Source organism: Myotis nattereri (assembly GCF_964212035.1).
Source record: "Myotis nattereri genome assembly, chromosome: 12".
In the NCBI taxonomy this organism is placed as follows: domain Eukaryota; kingdom Metazoa; phylum Chordata; class Mammalia; order Chiroptera; family Vespertilionidae; genus Myotis; species Myotis nattereri.
The window spans coordinates 33,175,272-33,195,854 of NC_138087.1; the positions used below are offsets into that span (position 1 = coordinate 33,175,272).

Genomic DNA, 20,583 nt, shown 5'->3' on the forward strand with positions numbered 1-20,583 from the left:
TATTAAAGGGTCGAGGCGTTAGGAAGGTTGAGAACCACTGGGCTAGATGGTTCTACAGCCTCTTCTTTTTTTTTTTTTTTTTTTTTTTACCCCCCTACCTCCTGCCCCGCAACCCTCCCCGGCCTTCCTGCTGCAGTTTGACAATCTGTTTGAGGCAGCTCTGCCTCTTCTACAGCCTCTTCTAACAGCAACTGGGGACCAAGAAAACCGGGATGGAAAGAGCCGAGACTCCAGGTGCTTGGATCTCTTCCAGGCCGGGAGGAAGGGGTGAGGAAACCCCAGCTGGCCTGTGGGCAGGCGGAAAAGCCTTGTCCCCGGTGACTGCCCCTGATGCCGGCACCGTGTCCATGATAGCCAACTCCCAAACAAACCAGTTTTCCTATTGGTTGAAACCAAGGTGAATAAGCAAGTCAGGAGACAGAACTGGAGAAGATGGAAATCTTTATTTTTAAACACTAGTACATTTTCAGGCTTTTTAAAAAGGGAAAATCATATTAATTCAAAACTATGCATAGAAGCATATTTATTTAAACTCTAATTTTACAAATACATAATGAAAGAAACCTCTTATAAATAACTACTTAGAATAAGTATTATGAAAAAAAGTGTTTAAAAATAACAGCCCCAGGTCTCCCTCTTTAAATATATAAAATTTCCATACAATTCATAAAATTTCCATACAATTCATAAAAATTCTTTCTCAAGAGCCAAAAATTTCACAAAGGCCAACAACTCAGTTCTCAGTAGACACAATCAAAAGTGATAGGGATATAAAAAAATGTAAAAGTTCTGTACAAGGGAAATACAGGTAGCACATGGGTACATTTCATCACCATCCATGCCATTTGTGGTTTAAAAATATTTTATAAAAACTGCCATTTAAAACAACTAAGTGAGAATCCTTCCCTGACTGTGGAAAATATAGAAATGACCACTCTGCCCTCTGGGTGGGAGGCTCCCACCTGCCGGGGAAGGGGAGTTTCCCTGTGTTTCCTGCCTCAAGGCCTAAGCCACACCTGGGGACCCACGGCCTCTGGCAGCGGGTTTTTGGTGGGTGACTCACTATTATCTCCTTCCACTTAGAAAAATCCTTTGGGATCATAAAAGACAATTGTGTACATGTGAAAGCAAGACTAGGGGGTGGCTCCAGGTTGTATCCAATTAACAATATTTGTTTTCTGCGGTTTGGGTTACCACGCTCTGGGAAGCCTAGTTTTCCACCGTTAGAGACACAGCCGTCACCTACCGCAGTGGAACGCGTGGCACAGCCCACAGCTGCCCCTGCCTTTCCTCTTCCTGCCCACGCTGCGCTGGTGCTGCAGCAGTACACGCAGACTACTGTCTCTTCTGGCACTTCTTCTGGAAAGAGCTCCTCAAAAACGTGCGGTACACGGGGTCGTCCACATATTCGTTCTTAAACCTGGAGCTCAGCACTCTTTGTCTCTTTTTCTCCCCTTGGATTATGTCTGCTCCATAAAATGTGTCTTCAAATCGCATATCAGAGGCTGTGGACTAAAATTAGCCGGTGTTACGTTGCAGAAGGGCACAGCATTTGACCATGGCAAGAGTGTACAAAGATTGATCCAGGGGTGCCAGGGACAGGTCACCAGCCCAGGGTGAAGGGCCCCACACAGGTGGCCCTGGAACCTTCCTACCCTCCTCTCTCCACCTCAACCCTCTTTCTTCAGGGTCTCCAACCCCAGGGACTTGCCCCAGCACCAGCAGGATTAAAGTCTCATTTAAATCTCCCTCACTCTCCATTTTCCCACTGGTTCCTGCCCAACCAGATTTCTGAGAAATTGGTCAATAGTCATCTCTAATTCACCCCTATTCCACTCGAGGTCTCTGCCCCCACAACCTCCCTGAAATTGTCCTTGCTCAAGTCCTTGTTCCTATGACACTTTTCTATCCTAAATTTATTTAACTCTTCTGTCACCTACTGCTCAAAGCACTCTTCTCTGTCATTTTATAAGCCCCTCCTCCTGACTCCCCTCCTCCTCCGGGTACTCACTGTTGATGGCACAGGGGTTCCCCTTTCTTAACTATTTGCTCAACTCTGATGCCCCTGGGATTTTACATTTGGCCGTCTTCTCTCCCCATATGTTCCCCAGGTCTTCACGCCCACATTCATGGCCTCAATTCCTGCATCTATTTCCATGATGCTGACATTTCTCATCCATCCAGACCTCCTCCTGTGCTCAGGCCTGCGTGTCCAACTGCCCAGCAGGCATCTCAGAGTGTTTACCCCACAGGCACTTCGAAATCAACCTTTCCTGAATGAAACTCAAATTCTTCCTTCTCTATCCCTGTCCTGCCTATCTCTATATATGAAAGCCTAAGTGACCGGCCGACTGGCTGACTGGCCAACCGGTAGCTATGATGCGCACTGGTCACCAGGGGACAGATGCTCAGCGCAGGAGGGGAAACCACAGGCATGGGAACATGGAACAGACTGATGAATCTCAGAGGGAAGGGGTACAGGGGAGGGTAGGAAGAGATTAACCGAAGATCTTATATGTATACTAGAGGTCCAATGCACGGATTTATGCACTGGTGGAGTCCCTCAGCCTGACTACGCCCTCTTGCAATCCGGGACTCCTCGGGCGACAGAGGAGAGCCGGTTTTAGCCTGATCCCTGCAGCCAGGCTGAGGGACCCCACCAGTGCATGGATCCGTGCACTGGACCTCTAATATTTCACAAATGGCACAACTATCCCCCTCATCTAGCAACAATGATCAGAAACCTAAAAAAAATTGCAAACTCCCCCTGCTCCCAGACTGTCCAGCACCCCTCCTACACAAAGCCCTCCATCCTTTATTCTTTAACAGCACTGACCCCATGGTGCAGGCCTCACACATCCTTTTCTGAAGCATTGCGACAAATGCAACACTTCAGGCTATCTTCTACAGAACCAGTAGATGCAAGTTCTTTAAAAACTTTCAGACTAAGTGACACTCGTGCTTATAATCTTTCAATAAAGACAACATCCCAACGCCCTAGGCCCGTGGTCGGCAAACCGCGGCTCGCGAGCCACATGCGGCTCTTTGGCCCCTTGAGTGTGGCTCTTCCACAAAATACCGGCTCTTCCACAAAATACTGACTTCTGCACATGGGCCACGAAGTTTCAATCGCACTGTATGTGCGCACCCGCACGTGGTATTTTGTGGAAGAGCCACACTCAAGGGGCCGAAGAGCCGCATGTGGCTCGTGAGCTGCGGTTTGCCGAGCTGCAGTTTGCCAACCACTGCCCTAGGCTGTACCTATATAACCTGGCAGAATCCTATCCCAAGTTCCGGTCAGACTGACTTGTTTCAGATCCCGGCCACACTACTGGCTCTTTGTGCAAGCCTGTCTTTAGACGCACTGTTTCCCTTGCATGGAACAGACTCTACCTTCTCTGCCACAGGCAAATCTGAAGCCCTCCTTTAGGGTCCCTGTAACACTTCCCACGGCAGTGCAGTGGGATGGGGGCAGTGGCAAGGACAGGGACAGGTGCGTTTCTCCCCATCAGGGGTTTCCCCAAACCCTTAAGGGTGAGGATATTAGGGACTGAGTATTGATTTTACACATTTTCTCAATACCAAGCAACATGCCCAGCTCTCGGCCACTGCTCAGTAAGTGTTAGCTGGGGGAATGAATGTGGGCTTTTCTGTTAGGATCAGGTAAATTCTACATTAGAAAGCACTGTTTTTGTTTCCTAACTCCCTACTATTTTGCCTCCTAAAATCATTCCCAGATGGTTTTCACTGAGTTGGATCACACAGAATAACCAACGTGTGGACTAGAGCATCTTACTATGTCACTGAGGCCTCCTTCCCAGGTTGGTAACAGAGGCACAGTCTGGCTTTTAGGGCTTGAAAACATAGTCAATCGCGAAGAAGAGAGAAACAATGGAATAGTTACAACAAAGCTTGGAAACTAAAAAATGGCTCAAGTGCCCAACTGGGCATGCTCCCTGCCAGCTGAGACGGATACTCAGGGCAACAGGCTGCTTCCAACGGTCCCCAGACACTACCTTGTTTCACCCAGGAAGCCTGGTGGTTGGTTGGACAACCTCTGCCATTGGGAGAAAACATTTTTGCTTCATTCTTTCTGGGGACAGTACTTCCTCTGAGTAATCTTTCCCTTTTATAAATGCCCAAGTTATCAAAGGAGAAAATAAAACATCAATAGTGTTGCCACTGTGTGAGAACAGCAAAACTCAGCCTCTCAAACACAATAATAAAACCGATTTACCAGTAGCTCTAGTTAATTATGCACTGTTGCTATGGTTATTCTGTGAGACAATAAAAGGTAATGGGGCTGTTTCTGAAGTTAGTGGGAAAGAACCCAGCACCATCACCGAGGTGGACTGCTGACTCTTTTGAAAAATTTCTTTCCAAATCAGCATGTGTCTGGGTGAGCACAATTCATTAAAACATGGAGGCCACCCAGGGAGGGCTGCTAACCCACCCTTCCTTAAAACACACAAAAGAGGTTTCTCTAGTCATAAATATCTCCCTTCAATGATTTTTCCAATTAGATTTGTTTCACCAACTGGAAAAAAAATAGCAGTCATAGACAAACTGCCCGAGGGCCAGAGGGCTGCATATCAACCTGAGGGAAAAGCCATTCCTCCAACAGGAGGCCTAAGCCTTTGACTCAATAAAAGCACTGGAAGCAAGCTGGACCCTGAGCCTTTGTTTCTGACGATATCTGCACAAGGCTCAGCTGTGTGACATAACAGGATACACTCAGATTATATATGTGACATATATTTTTCACCGCCGTTTCTTAACATTTTTTCCTCTGATAATTTAAAAAAGAAAAAGTCTGAATTTGTTCTAATTGTTCAGAGAAATGGACCTTAGAAAACTCAGGAGCTGAGTTCAAATAGAAGCACATGAGAGGGTATCCTGGTACTAGAGCCAAATCCACTGTGGAACAAAGAGATTGTGGTCAGAGAAGAAAGCAGACGGATTTCTTTTACTAGCATAAGAAACAGTATGTGAAATCTGTAAGACCAGGCGCATAGAATGCTTAACCACACATGGATTAGAGAGTCAAAGACCTGAGAGACTTCCAGAGGGCTACTCACTCCCTTTCCCATCCTCAAAATCTCTAGGCGGTCAAAAAAATTGTGTGTGTGTGTGTGTTTAATTTAAAAACAAAGGAAAGGGGAGGAGAAGGGAGGGTGGAGAGGGGGAGGAGGGAGACTCTATGGAAGATATTCTGTGAGACCCAAGCATGTTTCCCGCTGGAGAGGATAAGGGAACTACAGGGCAGATCCCTGAGTGCCACTTGCAGGACTTACAAAACGAGCTTTCACTCTCTTGGGTAACTCTTCGTCTAGAGTGTAGATGTCCTCTCTCTTCATTGCTATCTGGGATCCATCTTCAAATTCAACCTAATGAAAAGTAAGACATCATGATATATATTAAAAAACAAATAAGCACTGACCACTTTTTTCAGGGTTCCATTGAACAAGCTAAAAAGAAAAAAAGGATAAAGCAGATAAAGGAAACTAGCCAACAGCCAAGGAAGGAAGTTTGATAAGTTTCCCTTATCAAACTAAGAATCAAACAAGCTAAAAATTCCTGAAAATGACTGTTTTGGAATATGTGATTCCAAAAACTTTATCCACCACAGCAAAAACAAAGAGCAGTAGCTGCCGCTCAAGTAATTGCTCAGAAACTGAGACTGTAGCCAATTTCGGACGGGCTGGGCTACAGCACCATTTGATTCTTTAAGAGGTTCTGCCAATATAAGAGGGAGGGCTGTTTCTCCATGAGAGAGAAATGATGATATAATAATCCTCCCAGACAAAATAATTTCTCAAGTTCTTACAAAGCTTTTATGTTCTGAACTCACTTTTGTCAAATCCAACCAAACAGCCAGAAAAACCCCAGGTTCTCACCCTCAAAACAATTAAACCGCACTAATGTGTAAAAACATTGTTACCTGAAATGAAAATGTTTGAAAACTTTTTTCAAGCTAATCATTTGGGAGCAATAATTTCAAAACCAGTTTTTTCCCCCCAGCATTTCAGCAGAGTTTGTTAGAGAAAAGGGCATAAGTGACATGGGTTTACAGAAACCTAGGGCATCTGGGGGAAGTTCATCAGATGCCCTATTTGCAGGGATTGTTCTTGGTTCATGTTTAATCCCAAATTCACTCTTTTAGGGGAAAACAACAAAAAGATGCAAACAGGGTGGAATACCTAATGTGTTCTAACTCTGAAGCACTCAGGATATTTTTGAAGTCCCTAACTTGTCTGTTTGTCTGAATGTTTTACTCTTAAGAAATAAAAAATGCTTGCACTTCCAGTTAAAGGTAAGTTAAACCATGGAGCTGAGCTATGTTTATAAAAAATATGCTGGAGTTTAAGAAAACATTATAATAAATTACACAATTAACCCTGTTACCATGTCCTGCTCACATCTGACTAAGCTGAGGGGGGGTTGGGGGGGGGGAAAATTAGGCCTCCCTCGCAGGAGAGCTCTGCTGACTCCAGGAAGGCTGAGACAGGAGGCTCCTCTTCCAGGCCTTGTTTTAGCACAATGGTTTCTTTAATATTTAATTATGCCAAGGTGTCATCTCATTTACACAATCTGATAGCATAGCTAGAACCACCTGTGCCTACCTTGCTTCTGTTTTAGATAATTTGAAAATTGTTACAAGGGGAAAAGGCAATTATAAAACAAAAGGGGAGTGTGCTATGGTGACTGATTATCCTGGCTGCCAGGGACTGAGGGGTCTCCCGGGGTGCAGGACTCTCAGGGCTAAAATGAGGGGCTGCCCCTGCACTCTGGGGTGGTTGTGAACCATGATTGGGACAGAGCTGAGAGCAGATTCTGGCCCTTCCCTTGACCAGATGTGTGCTCTTAGACAAAGTATTAAATTCAATGATCCCTTTTGGTCTCATTTATAAAATAAGAGTCAAAAACACCTACCTTATAGGGCTACTGTAAGAGTGCAAAAATGCATATACTTAGAATATTTATCACTGTGCAGTAGGTATTTTAGTCTTGTCTATTTTTACACATGTCTTCACTTACTCAATGGTGAGGTTGAATAGACACAAAACACAAACTGATCTCAAAAGGCCACTTGGTTTAATGAGGAATTTTAAACTGCTTGTACTTGAGAGCTAATTTTAATAATAGTCTTAACTTTTTCATTAAGTCTATGAATGTGCCCACAGTTCTGTTGATAGGCCATCATAAATTCACCTGAAGTTCACACACTGATTACTAATTAGCCTGAATTTCAACATGTCCTCATTATACTTTTCATGGAGCAAATAGCTTCGCTACATGTGAGATGCTTTGCTTTCGCATTTATTGTCTAATTAAATGTAATTATTTTCTTTTGAATGATGTAATATTCAATGATGCCTCGTTTTGAGGAATCACCAGTATTATCAGCCTATCTTGTGATTTTTGTCCAATTTTGAACATCCTGATGCAAAGATGCTCCAGCACTTACCCTATTATAAACTAGAGGCCCAAATTCGTGCACCAGAGGGGTCCCTCAGCCTGGCCTGCAGGATCAAGCTGAAACCAGCTCTTCAACATCCCCCGAGGGGTCCCAGATTGCAAGAGAGAACAGGCCTGGCCGAGGGACCCCACCAGTACACCATTGGGGCTGGAGAGGGATGCAAGAGGTTGGCCAGCCAGGGAGGGGCCACAGGAGGGCTCCAGGGTGTGTGTGCCCAGCCAGTCTTGCTCAGTCCTGATCAGCCGGACCCCAGCAGCAAGCTAACCTACTGGTAGGAGCGGCCCCCGGTGGTCAGTGCACGTCATAGCATTTGGTTGACTGCCCCCTGGTGGTCATAGCGAGCAGTTGAGCTTCCTTAGCATATCATTAGCATATTACGCTTTGATTGGCTGAATGGCAGACCTGACACTTAGCATATTAGGCTTTAATTATATAGGATGACCTGAACCCGTAAGTTAACATTGCCACCAAAGCAAAGGGGAAAATAGCCCACATACACACACACACACACACACACACACACACACACACACACACTATGTACATGTCCTCTCCTCCCCACTCCCCTTGCACTTTTCTAGACTTCAAAAAATGTTCTTCCCTAAGTTTTCAAAACTTTTCTGAATACTTTTAATGACCCTGGGCTCGTCCCTGGTGCACTATATTGCCATGTACTCTTCCATTTAAGCCCCTTACTGATCTTTGAACAACTTCTCTGCTGAAATTGGCAGTCTTAGCATTCTCAAACTGTTATTTTAATTAAATCTTTATTATTGAAAGTATAACATATGCCCCCCTTTTTTCCTCATTGACCCCTCCTGGCCCACCCCTGCCCCACCCTATTGTCTGTGTCCACAGGTTATAATTAAATGCATCTTTGCTAGATCTCTTTCCACCCAACTTAACAGGCCTGATCCTTCTTGCTTTTTCTCCTTTTACTTCAATCTTCCTGTTTTCACTCTACTGCTTAGCCTGGGAATGTTGATTACACCTCCATGTTACTGAAAGAACTGCAGTGTATTGGTTTCAATAAATTTACTCCCTTTTAACATCTTTCTGAAGGAATATAAAGGCATGTGTGCTATCCGTGTTATTTTCCTTGGTAGGGCTTAACTCATTCTCACTTGTGATAGGGATAACATTCATTTTCTAATTGTATACATACTCTAATACAATTTAGCGTGCCCTTGTGAGCAAAATATCCAACTGATAGCTGTACTCTGCATTAGACAGCACTCCTTTAAGGTTGGGTGTACAACTGGCTACATCTGTGTCAACGCACCATTGGTTTGTTTGCTGAGGTGCGCAATGGGCATCTCAGGCAAAAGCCACAAATTCAGGGGCTGCTGGTGGCCAACAGCCATCACTGTGTTGGCTCTGGTGAGATAAACCAGCCAATTAGGCTCTCCCCATATCATGAAAACACAGGAAAGCCGCCGAGCATCCAGCAGCCTACCCTTCCAGCCTAACAATGTTCCTTACCATTCACCAAATGTTATTAGGGTTTCCCAGTGGCAAACATGGTAATAAAACTCTAGTGCCAGGGTCACCAGACATCAAGTCTTTGCCTCCTTTACAAAATAAGAGGTACCCCATATTGATATGGTTTACTGATCACAGCACAATGGATATACCATCTGCCTTCTGGTTTCTCCTGTCCATCTCAGCAAGCACCAAACACTGCTCAGCACTCACCTGGTACATGTGGGCCACATTCAATCCGAGATATTTCGCCCCATAGAGTTTGCCATCAGGCCACTTGACTTCAACAACTTCTCCCTCGGCAGGAGGGCCCAGCTTCACACAGTCCCGGCTCTGCAGAGTAAACAGAGACAGGCTTTTCAAGACAGTGTCTAAGTGACTGCAGTTAGACCTCAGCAAATGATGAACTCCTGGCAATTAAAAGGAGTTATTGCTTCTGTGTTTTATGGATTATGATCCTGCATGGGTGTTCGGGGGAAGAGATATGAGCCAAAGGAGTAGTTAAAGATTCAGCCTACATCATAAAGTTGCAAAGGAACCACCATAATCCAAGCAGGAAAAAACAGCAGCATTTACATTTGTTATTTGACAAAGAATTGTTCAGAGGGTGAGTAAAATATACATAAAAATGCTTTAACTGAGGAAAAGACCAGCTAATGATTTATAACACCTGACATTTATGTAGCATTTTGCAGTTAACAAAATGCTTTAACATACATCTCATTCCATTCTCATGATTGCTCCATGAAGTAGGCAGAGGTTATTAATTACCCCATTTTACTGACAAGGAACCGGAGCTTCTCAGGAAGCTCCGTTAGGGAGGAGTGGAGCTGACAGAACAAGAGCTGAGGACACCCAGGTAAAAGAGGGGAGGGGGGAGAGAAGAAAAATAGGAGTAGAATGAGATGCCAACTAGGAGGCCTTGAGGAAGAAGCAAGGAAAAGGAACACAGGGAGAGATTGCAACACAGCAGGTGAGGCTGGGGCACACCTCCTGTGAAGACCCAGGACCGCCCCCAATAGGTATTCTTCTACCGGCATCTCCCAATAAGTGACTAGCCCATTTCTTTCCACAGGTAATCATGGTGACAGCCATACCTGTCTTCTCACTTCAGGTATTCTATTCAACACTGCCTCCTCCTCAGAGTAAACTGAATTCATCCTAGAAAATGCTTCTTTTGGGGACGGGGGAGGTGTACAGATAAAACAACAAAATGCTTTCATAGACATAGTTGCAAACTCTTAAATTTATGTGTTCAGTATAGCACAATACAGTTTTAATACAAAGGAATTAAATATTTGACTACTTTGATAAGTTTTTTGCACATTGAGCAATTCATGTTTTGCTAATACTGGTGTTTCACTCATGAGGCAAATCCGACTGATTGAAATGCACACTTGACCAATCAAGCTATAAATGCAGGTGGGGCATGATTCTGTGGTACAATGAGAGGCACACACAGGAAATATTTAGTTGTTTATGATAAGAAATCCACCATGTGTTACTTTTCATTATTAATAGAAATTCTACATTATAATGGAGTGGCCATTTTATTGTTGGGGTCGGAGTATACATGAAAAGCTCAGCTATTCATTTTTCCCTCCATACGCTATGCTTCCATTTAGAGTTATGGACAAAGAAAACGACTGCTTAGAGGCTTGGCAGAATTGACCATCTGTATCGAACTTAGGCCAATAAAAGTAAGTTTATTCTTGGCCTTCATAATATTTGACTTCGGGTATGCAGAATTGAAAGGGCAGGTTGTAGAAATGTATCCCATCTACGTCCCTGGGTTTATCACCTCGCTTTCCATTTCCCTTCCAAACACGTATGTGGTACTAAGAACACTAGAAGGTGTAACTTCTAAATACATGCTGTCCAGTCTCCTGGGTTAGGGAGCCACATCAGTTCTGGGCTAACTCTGAGCTGAAACTTGGATGCTGTGGTGATGCTTTGGAACAAGAATATGTTTCTTCCCTCTCCTCAAATTTCCTTCCATGTGCAGGGAGCTCCACTAGGGTAATGCTCCTGGCCTTTTTTTCTACTCCCTCATTCATTTACTCTTCTAAGAGAATAAAGAGTGACTTAATTTTATGTTGAGTTCTGAAGGAGAGTGTATTTTCCAGCTATGCTCCATGGTGCCTTGGCTGCCACAGCAAACTCGCAGGGGCTCTGTGGGATATATTCAGAAGCATAGCAACACTTACTACTGTTAACTTGTTGAGATGGAACTTAATCAATTGAATCTTTTGGTATTTCTTTTGGTCTGGGGGTACTGTAAAAAATGTGCTGAGAGTGCCTGGCCGGTGTGGTTCAATGGTTGAGTGTTGAACCATGCACCAAGAGGTCACCATTTCGATTCCCAGTCAGAGCACATACCTGGGTTGTGGGTTTGATACCCAGTAGGGGGCCTGCAGGAGGTAGCTTATTGATATTGATATTTCTCTCTCCCTTTTTCTTCCTCTCGCTAAAAAAAAATCAAATAAAAACTTTTTTCCCCCCAATGTGCCAAAATATCTGGGGGCTGTGAGCCAGGACACTTAGGTAACTCCGTCTTAACCACTCACTTTCCCTTTCTCTTTGGAGCCACCCTGTGTTCAGAGAACTCATTATGCTCTGCTCCTTCTCCCAAGAGGAGCTGGTGGTGTCCCTAGGAGCTCTGTCTAATCATAGGTCCAATATTAGGAAACCTCTTTGCCTACAGATATAAGCCACACTCTACAATATCTGCTTTATTTTTAATAAAGATTTCTTAAATCTCCAAATCCTGACTTGTCTCTGTATATTGCTTTTCCCCGAGGAGGATAAGTTCTATTTATTGGAGCCTTCTTCACTCCCAACAGAAATTAAGTCAAGGCCTCAGGGAATTATGGGGGCTACACTCCCCGTTTACTCATCCACCAATAACCACCACCAAGCAAAAGAGTTAGGACCTTAGTTTTATAGTTTTAACCTTCAACAGAAGTGTTCTAGCCTTTAAAATAACTCTCCCAAACAAACCCTGACCTGCAATTTTAGGAACCATGTCACCATGGTGTGACAATGGCCACAGAAATATGGGCTAAGCAAAGTATAAAGTTTACTTGAAGTATTTATCATAAAACCATAGCTTTATTAACGAATGAAATGTATGCAACATTATCAAGTGAGAAACAGTTATTTTTTAATAAGGTGTTTGACAGCTAAATGTGTGAGATACAGTTTGATATCTTTCTTACTATCTGTCAATCAGCCCTTTAATCAGAACAAACCCTAATTTGGACCCTGAAAAGCGCCTGGCCTTTAAGACCTTCTGACTCAGCCACAGCTTAGCTTTGCTCTGTATCAGCCACAAAGATCAAGTTCAATTCATACTCTTCCATATCAAAATCTAGGGAAGAGACTTCAGCTTGCTTCCTCAATCTTCTAGCTTTTAGAACTCTGTTTTTCTTTATTCCTAGTAGAAAAATAAAGGAAAAGAAACACAAACCAACAATATAATATAAAATTTTTCTGCACCAACAGGAGGCACTATTCAATGTCATGAGGGCCACTTCTCACCCTTTGCCAGGCCCTTTAGCTGGAAGTAGATATATTTGATTTGCAAATGCATTTGTTTAGTGAGTATTATTCAGTATTTAAATCCCAGCTACTTTCCAAATAGATTTAAGGCACTCATAGTAATACACAAAGAGTTATTTCTGTAACATCTAGTTTCCTCCACAGAGAAATGGCTTCATCAGGTGTCTCAAAGTTTGAGTTCACCAGAGACTTTCTATGACTACATGGAGTAAAAAGCATTTAAACAGAAATGGAACCAGGAACATTTGAGCTGATGAGGAGTTGAAAGGTTTGATATTTAGGTTTTCCTGATCCCTCCAAAGCAGAAGCTACTGTCACAATCACTAATCTAATATCTATTTACTGACCACTGACCTGTGAGCCACTAGAGGGATCAACAGTGTCCAGCTCCCCAACCCACAGATAGACGGGGAGCATCCTGTCTGCACGCCGAGGCCTGACACACTGAGCTCCACAGCTCTGTGGGGTGGGTCTCAGGGGCCCTGAGAGGCTGAAATAGGCAGGGAGCACGTCAGCTTTGGCCCCCATGATTACTTCAACCAGAACACAACTTTTGATTTATAGATCGAGTTTCTGAGTAAGTTTTCATGTGGGAGGAAAAAAATTTGTTAAAAATAAGAGGTATGAAAAATAAAATGTCTAAACATGAGAGAATTTAGTTTGTGGAAAACCACAGCTTGACCCTGTTTTAAAGGTCTTCCCGCTGGCTCCCATGTCCCTGGCTGTGCCCGAGGAATCAGACAAGCGCAAGCTTCTTAAAGCGTGGTCCCAACCTCTGGAACACACATGAAAATTGAGACTCCAGCCCCCTCTCCAACAGTCCTAACTGACCTGGGTGAGTTTGTAAAAGGATTCTGGACTCTGAGATGTTATATTATAGGATGTACATGCTAACAAGGTCTTTCCTAATGCAGCTGGTAATGTGCTGCTGGAACAAGTACACACCTCTGCAGGAAAATTACATGCATTAAAAACATCGACTAATGCATTTTTCTCAGTTGCTGTCTAGACCCTCAGAAGCAGTTTGCCCTCACCTGACAAAAATAGCTGTTTACCATTTGCAGTGTTGCCTCCAGAGATAGATAAACATCCCTAAAAATCTGCCAGAGTCCTGTCCACGGGGACACAGGTGTCTAGAGCTGCCACTAAGCCAGTATCTAGAATACTAAATAGATGATGTGAAAATAATAATCACAGTCAAGGGTAGACTTTTGGCTTTGATTAAAGGACTATGATTAAAGGACTGAGATGGGTCACTGATTCAGGCAAAAGGACTGTTCATATATTCCTGCCAATGTCAAGCCAAACTCCTATATTGCTCCACCTACTACAGAGAAAAGCCAACTGCCAGTCTGATTATCTGAATTCTGAAGTTGTGTTCTTGGAACTATTAATGGTCACAAACTTCTACAAGCTGCTGTCCTTGACGGTTACCTGTCTTACACCCTCCTCCCCACCCATGCCCACCTCTCCTCCTATCAAGTATGAACCAAGAAGCACGCAGCCCTATCAGTGCAGCTGTACCAAGTGAAGACATGGTGTGTGAATTCCTAGCAGTTAATCCACATATAGTTTGGAGCCTGTGATCCCCCCCACACACACACTTAGGAAAAATGCTTAAGTGACCAGGAGCAAACTGGTGCCGGCAGCTGCTGGCATTTTGAGGGATAATCGCCTGCTCATTACTGGGCTCTGGCAGGGTGAACAAGACTGACTGACAGCCAGGTACCAATCAGACTGGCTATCTGTCATTTGTTTGGCTGCCCAGCACCTGAATCCCTTTCTCCCCTTCAGAGTCTAAGTGGGAGCAGAGCTGGCCTGGCATTACTGATGCTGGAAAACACCAGATACTCCTTTGCCCTGCTTCCCTGGCAGCAAACACTGACAGGGGCCTGGCCAGTTGGCTCCCCTGCCCAGGATGTCCAACTTTTGACCAGGGATGCAGAGAAACAGAAGAGGAGAGGACACTCTCAGAAGGCAGCAGTAGCAGCCAAGGGCAGAGTCCAGGTTCAGGCTGACCACACAGGGGCAGGTGGCCGTGCCTATCCTGAACTGGTTCTGTGGCCGTGTCCTTCCTGGACTGGTTCTGTGGCTGTGGCCCATCCGGGACTGGTTCTGTGGCCATGTCCTTCCTGGACTGGTTCTGTGGCCATGCCCATCCAGGACTGGTTCTGTGGCCGTGCCCATCCTGGACTGGTTCTGTGGCCATGCCCATCCTGGACTGGTTCTGTGGCCGTGTCCTTTCTGGGCTGGTTCTGTGACCATGTCCTTTCTGGTTCTGTGGCTGTGTGCTTCCTGGACTGGTTTTAGAAGATTGTATGTTTCTATGGATTGATCCATTTTGTCCAGTTTGTCCAATTTATTGACATGTAGTTGTTCATAATATTTTCTTAGAATCCTTTTGGTGTCCGTTACTTCTCCTCTTTCATTTCTCACTTTATTTATTTATTTGTGTCCTCTCTCTTTTTTTCTTGATGAATTTGTAACAGTTTGTAAACCTTGTTGTTGTTTCTCAAAGAATGAGTTCTTGGTTTCATTGATCTTTTTTATATTGGGCTTTTTTAAGACTCTATTTCATTTATTTCTGTCTGATCTTTATTATTTCCATTCTTTCACTCACTCTGGACTTCATTTGTTGTTCTTTTTTTCTAGTTCTTTTAGTGTAAACATAGATTATTTGAGATTTTTCTTATTTCTTTACCAACAGAGAAAATTCTGATTCAGTTGGTCCAAGGTGGGGTTCCAGGCTAGATGCCCTCCCAAGCAAACTGACACTCAGCCAGATGGAGAATCACTGTGAGGCCATCTCCCAGAATATACACTTTATATTCTACATATAAAGAGAAAACTAATTCTATGCTGCTTCCTCTATCGCTTCTCTATAGTGTGAGCCTTTTAACAACCTGAAAGAAAATTTGGAATGCTTCTGCACTGAGGTATCTTATCTAACTGGGTTCTGTGCTAGGTATGAAACAGTCACTTCAGCCTGCATGATAAAGGATTCAAGCCAGTCCACTTCCACACTGATCCTCATAATTCTGGGGAAATTCCAAGTCTAATGTCCTTTTTAATTATCCCTTTCCCCTTCCCCTTCCCCTTCCCCTTCCCCTTCTCCTTTTTTTTTTTTTCTTTTTAATGGAAACACACACACCCTTTCTCTACTCTGAGATACTCCAGTTGTCTCTGTTAAGCTGGTCAGCTAATTCTTTTCCACCAGTCCCACTTTGCCAGCATCTGACACACCTGTCTTCTGGAAGACAGTGTCTTCGCAGAAAGAACAGCACTGACATTTGGTGGATTCCTGAGGATCACTGGTTTGTTAGTATATCCTTTCCCTCTGCCATAAGCTGAGAGTGAACACATGCCTGATAAAGGCACTGAGGTCGAGATAGAGGTTATTTTCTGAAAGTTACTACATCAAGCCTCAGAAGGAATATTTCTAACAGAAGTTAATTCCTTATGCTATTAGAAACAGGTGAGATTCTGGCATGCAAAAGCTTTAAAAGGCATAGAAAGTATAAAGTTAGGCAGTTTCTTTGGAAATTAACTTTCTGGTTCTTTGAAGTGAGGAAGCATGGAAAAGTCGATAACCAGAGTCAGGGGTGACATGGGGAGCTGATCTAAACAAAAGGGCATGTGAGGCAGGGACGCAGGGCGGCAGTCAGCATGTGTGGGCAATCAGGACAAGGCAGGAGGCTCTAAAAGCCAACAAAGGGTTCTCTGCATCCTAGGAATTGGAGAGTATGAACAGAACAAAAAGCATCATTTATTCACCAACTGAGGCTCTTGCCCCTCCTTTCCTCTCTCCCTCTTTCCTCCCTCACTCTGGCATATACTGAGTGCCTCCTCTGTGTCTAGCACTGAGCTCAGCATTGGGAAAACAGAGACAAAAATGGTCCTTTTGAGGTCCTTTCTACCAAGGACTTCAGAGTCCAGCAGGAGACTCAAACGTACACATGAATATCTACAATACGAGGCACTATATCACCCTCTATGTAAACTGAATTAATCACAGAGTCCCCATTTAAAACTCGCCTGCACTCACCTGGCTAGGTAAGCTGTGGTGCGAGCAGGAAGGCAGTGCTTAAAGACAGGTGCCTCAGGGAGCAGCGAGCTGGCAGCTCCAGCAACATTTTGCAGGATCACTAGTTGGAGCCTCTGGCATCAGCGATTCCATGTTATTGGTCAGGCTATCGCACTGACTGTATTGAGTGGTGTGGCCAAGCCACGGGGCCATGGCTGTAGCCCAACCCCTGTCTCAGCCTCTCAAGAGAGTTCTGGATGATCCCACCAACAGTCCTGATGCCCCATCACACCAGGGGCCAAAACACAGTCTTTCAACTTCAATTCCTAAAAGCCCTTGATATACAAACTACTTGAAGAGGAGGTTTATATATTTAAAGCTTTCTGATACTTCTTTTAGATGGTCTTTTAATAACCTCTCCTTTGGTAAAGGCATAGGAGATGTATAATTTCCAAGTGTTACTAGGAGTCTTGTGCTCAGGGACTAGTCCAGCCGTGGGCAAACTACGGCCCACGGGCCGGATCTGTTTGAAATGAATAAAACTAAAAAAAAAAAAAAAAAAAAAGACCGTACCCTTTTATGTAATAATGTTTACTTTGAATTTATATTAGTTCACACAAACACTCCATCCATGCTTTTGTTCCGGCCCTCCGGTCCAGTTTAAGAACCCATTGTGGCCCTCGAGTCAAAAAGTTTGCCCACCCCTGGACTAGTCCCTCTGACCAAGGCACTGACTACAAGTTACTGGCCACCACCACCAACAAAAATAACCACAGTCACAAACACCACCTGTGTGTTTATTATGTGCTGGGCACCATCCTAACTGCTATATACATCGTATTTCAACAATTCCAATAATAATCCCAGCATTTACCTCAAATTTATGGATAAGATAACTGGTGTCAACTCCCATGCCCAGGGTTGTATGGTTGTCTGCTACACATCCAACTCTTCCCAGCGTGGAAAGACAGCAAGCCCACATTTAAGGACTGCCCTGGGTGGCTGCATCCTCCTCCCATTTATCCTGCACACACTAATGCATAAGGACCCTAGGATGAACACTCCACACACCCAAATAAGGGGGAAAGATTTCAGATCTTTCCCCTATTTATAGCTGTTGGAAGAGGCTAAATCAGCCGTGGGCAAACTACGGCCCGCGGGCCGGATCCGGTCCGTTTGAAATGAATAAAAGTAAAAAAAAAAAAAAAAGACCGTACCCTTTTATGTAATGATGTTTACTTTGAATTTATATTAGTTCACACAAACACTCCATCCATGCTTTTGTTCCGGCCCTCCGGTCCAGTTTAAGAACCCATTGTGGCACTTGAGTCAAAAAGTTTGCCCACCCCTGGGCTAAATGCACAAGGGAAATATAAATATTTATTGTGTCAATAAAAAGTTATGTTGCAAAATGGAGAAAGACAGGCTTGAGGTGAGTACCTGTAGTGGTTTCTTTAAATAAAGGTCAGTTCCAAAATCTGAAAAAAGATGACAGGATAAAGGTAAAGGTAAGCCTTGTGGGGAAAGATGACTGCCCTGTGCTCACATGCCACCCAGTGGGGGGGAGGGGGGAGGAGGGGGGGAGAAATGCTTTGAGATCAGAGCACAGCACCAGCCAGCACTGGCCCTCCCTCTGCAAGTTCCCATTCTGTGCAGTGTATGTTTCACCCCTAGAGCACACACTGGGCTCACACAGGACAGTTGAAGCAGCATAGGCAAGTGCTTCCAGTGTCCCAAGTCACACTGCCTGGGGTCAAAAGCTACTAGTATTTTACCTCTCTATGTCTTGGCTTCCTCATCAGTCAAATGGAGATGATAATACAACCTTACCAGGTTGTTGGTAGAATTATAGCTAATATACAGGCTATCCAAAAAATGTATACATGCCTAACAGCTGATATAGCTCCATTGATGTTTCTTTCTTTACAGATTTAACCCATTGGAATTAAGTGTGTATACATTTTTTGAGACACCCTATAATTTAAAAGAGAATAGAAAAGCAAAGCACAGTGACTGGCAGCTGGAAAATTTGACATGAACTGTGACTGAATATAATTTTATATCAACAGGGAGCATCTGGAGGATGATAGGAAGAGGACAAAAAACCTTGGTAGAAGGTGATGCTTGGGATTTAAAATTGTGAAGAGAGAATGCAGTGAGAAGCCAATAACTACTATAGAAGATCAGAAAATGTTAACCTAGTTGAAATCCAAAATAACTCATTCAGGTAGGAAGGCAGGTGTCAACCCCCCACACAGTACAGAAGTGCATGATGTGCCCTGGGTCACACAGCTACAAAGTGGACAGCGGGGCAGGCATTCACTCATCACCTCATGTTCAAACACCTCTTGGGCTCTAGAATCAGTGGTGAGAAAAACAGATGTGGTTTTTTACTTTGTGCAACTCTGGTGGAAAATGCAGGCATTAAAATAAATAACAAAACTTGGTGTGGTGAACACAATAATAAAACTATACTAATAAAAGGGTAATATGCTAATTAGACTGGGAGACCTTCCAGGAGGTCTTCCGGACATCTTTCTGGACAAAGCCATGGTGGAGGGGCCCAGGCAGAGGCAGTTAGAGGCGATCAGGCTGGCAGGGGAGAGCAGTTGGGGACGAGTAGGCTGGCAGGAGGGCGCAATTGGGGGTGAGCAGGCTGGCATTTGGACATCCTCCAAGGGGTCCCAGATTGGAGAGGGTGCAGGCCAGACTGAGGGACAAACACCCCCTCCTCCCATGCATGAATTTCATGCACCGGGCTACTAGTACAATATACAGATGATGTATTATAGACCTGTATACCTGAAACCTATATGATTTTACTAACCAACTAGAGGCCCGGTGCACGAAATTCATGCATGGGGGGGAGGAGGGGGGGGGGCCCCCTGCACCCTCTCCAATCCGGGACCCCTTGGGGGATGTCGACTGCCGGTTTAGGCCCGATCTCGGTGATTGGGCCTAAACCAGCACTCGGACATCCCTATCACAATCCTGGACCGCTGGCTCCTAATCGCTCACCTGCCTGCCTGTCTGGTCACCCCTAACTGCCCCCGCCCCTGCCCCGCCAGCCTGGTCGCCTCTTACTGCCCCACCCCCCCCACCCCGCCAGCCTGGTCGCCCCTCACAGCCCCCCGCTGGCCTGGTCATCCCATGCAGCCTGCTGTTCAGTCGTTTGGTCATCCCTCACTAACCCCACTGCCGGCCTGGTCATAGGCAGTCATCTTGTGAGGGCGTGAGGGTTAATTTGCATATTATCTTTTTATTATATAGGATGTCACCCCAACAAATTCAATAAAAAATTTAAATAATAAAACAGAAAGATAAGTGTAAGAATTGCTATGTATGGAACTACAGTGTAAAGCAGAAACTTTTAACAGAAAGATTATTAGCATAGTATGTGGTTACTGTGTCTCAGAGGGCTTCAAGATACCTCAAGACATGGGAGAACTAACATGAAAATTTGGCACAAGAATGTGAAAGAATCCAGATTAGGAAAATGAGTCACAATTTAAAGAATTCTCAGAAGGGTCTTTTAAAAAAATAACTTTTTTTCCTGATCATAAAAATAAAACATGCTCATATGGAAACTGTAAGAAGGTGGTAAAGTTGAAAATCATAATCACCTATGATTACACTCTCCAGAGATCATCAGCAACATTCTGGTGCATTTCCTTTGAGGATTTTTCCCTTTGCATATTTATATTTTATATGTAATTGGGATCATACTGTATGTCCAATTTTGAGCCTGATTTTTTCCATGTATATATGAGGCCATTAAATACCCTGTGAAAACATGATTTTTAATAGCTGCGTGAATATTCATGGGGCCCTCTTCCTGGCTGCAGGGAGAGTGTCCGGTGGCCAGATCAAAGGAGCAGAGCTGCCACGCCTGCCTGTGTGGTCAGGGTCTGGCACTGTGTTCTCACACCTCAGATCAACATTTTGAGTAGGACATTGTCCAAAAAATCCCATCCTGAGTCTCCCGGAGGAAAAGCACTCTGAAAACCACTTTTTCATTAAATCATTCATTCCTTGT

At 44.2% G+C, this 20,583-nt stretch overlaps 1 protein-coding gene across 1 annotated transcript in view; it reads right to left on the reverse strand.

Annotated features, from left to right (window-relative positions):
* Positions 1 to 424: 424 nt before the first annotated feature.
* The window catches only part of KDM4C (lysine demethylase 4C), a 328,521-nt gene continuing 308,362 nt past the window's right edge, over positions 425 to 20,583 (reverse strand). The window contains exons 20-22 of the mRNA XM_081103409.1: positions 9,176 to 9,295; positions 5,295 to 5,387; positions 425 to 1,512 (exon numbers count right to left, since the gene is read on the reverse strand). Of these exons, the coding sequence (XP_080959535.1) occupies positions 1,336 to 1,512; positions 5,295 to 5,387; positions 9,176 to 9,295 (390 nt within the window). The 3' untranslated portion in view covers positions 425 to 1,335. The remainder of the gene's footprint in view (positions 1,513 to 5,294; positions 5,388 to 9,175; positions 9,296 to 20,583) is intronic.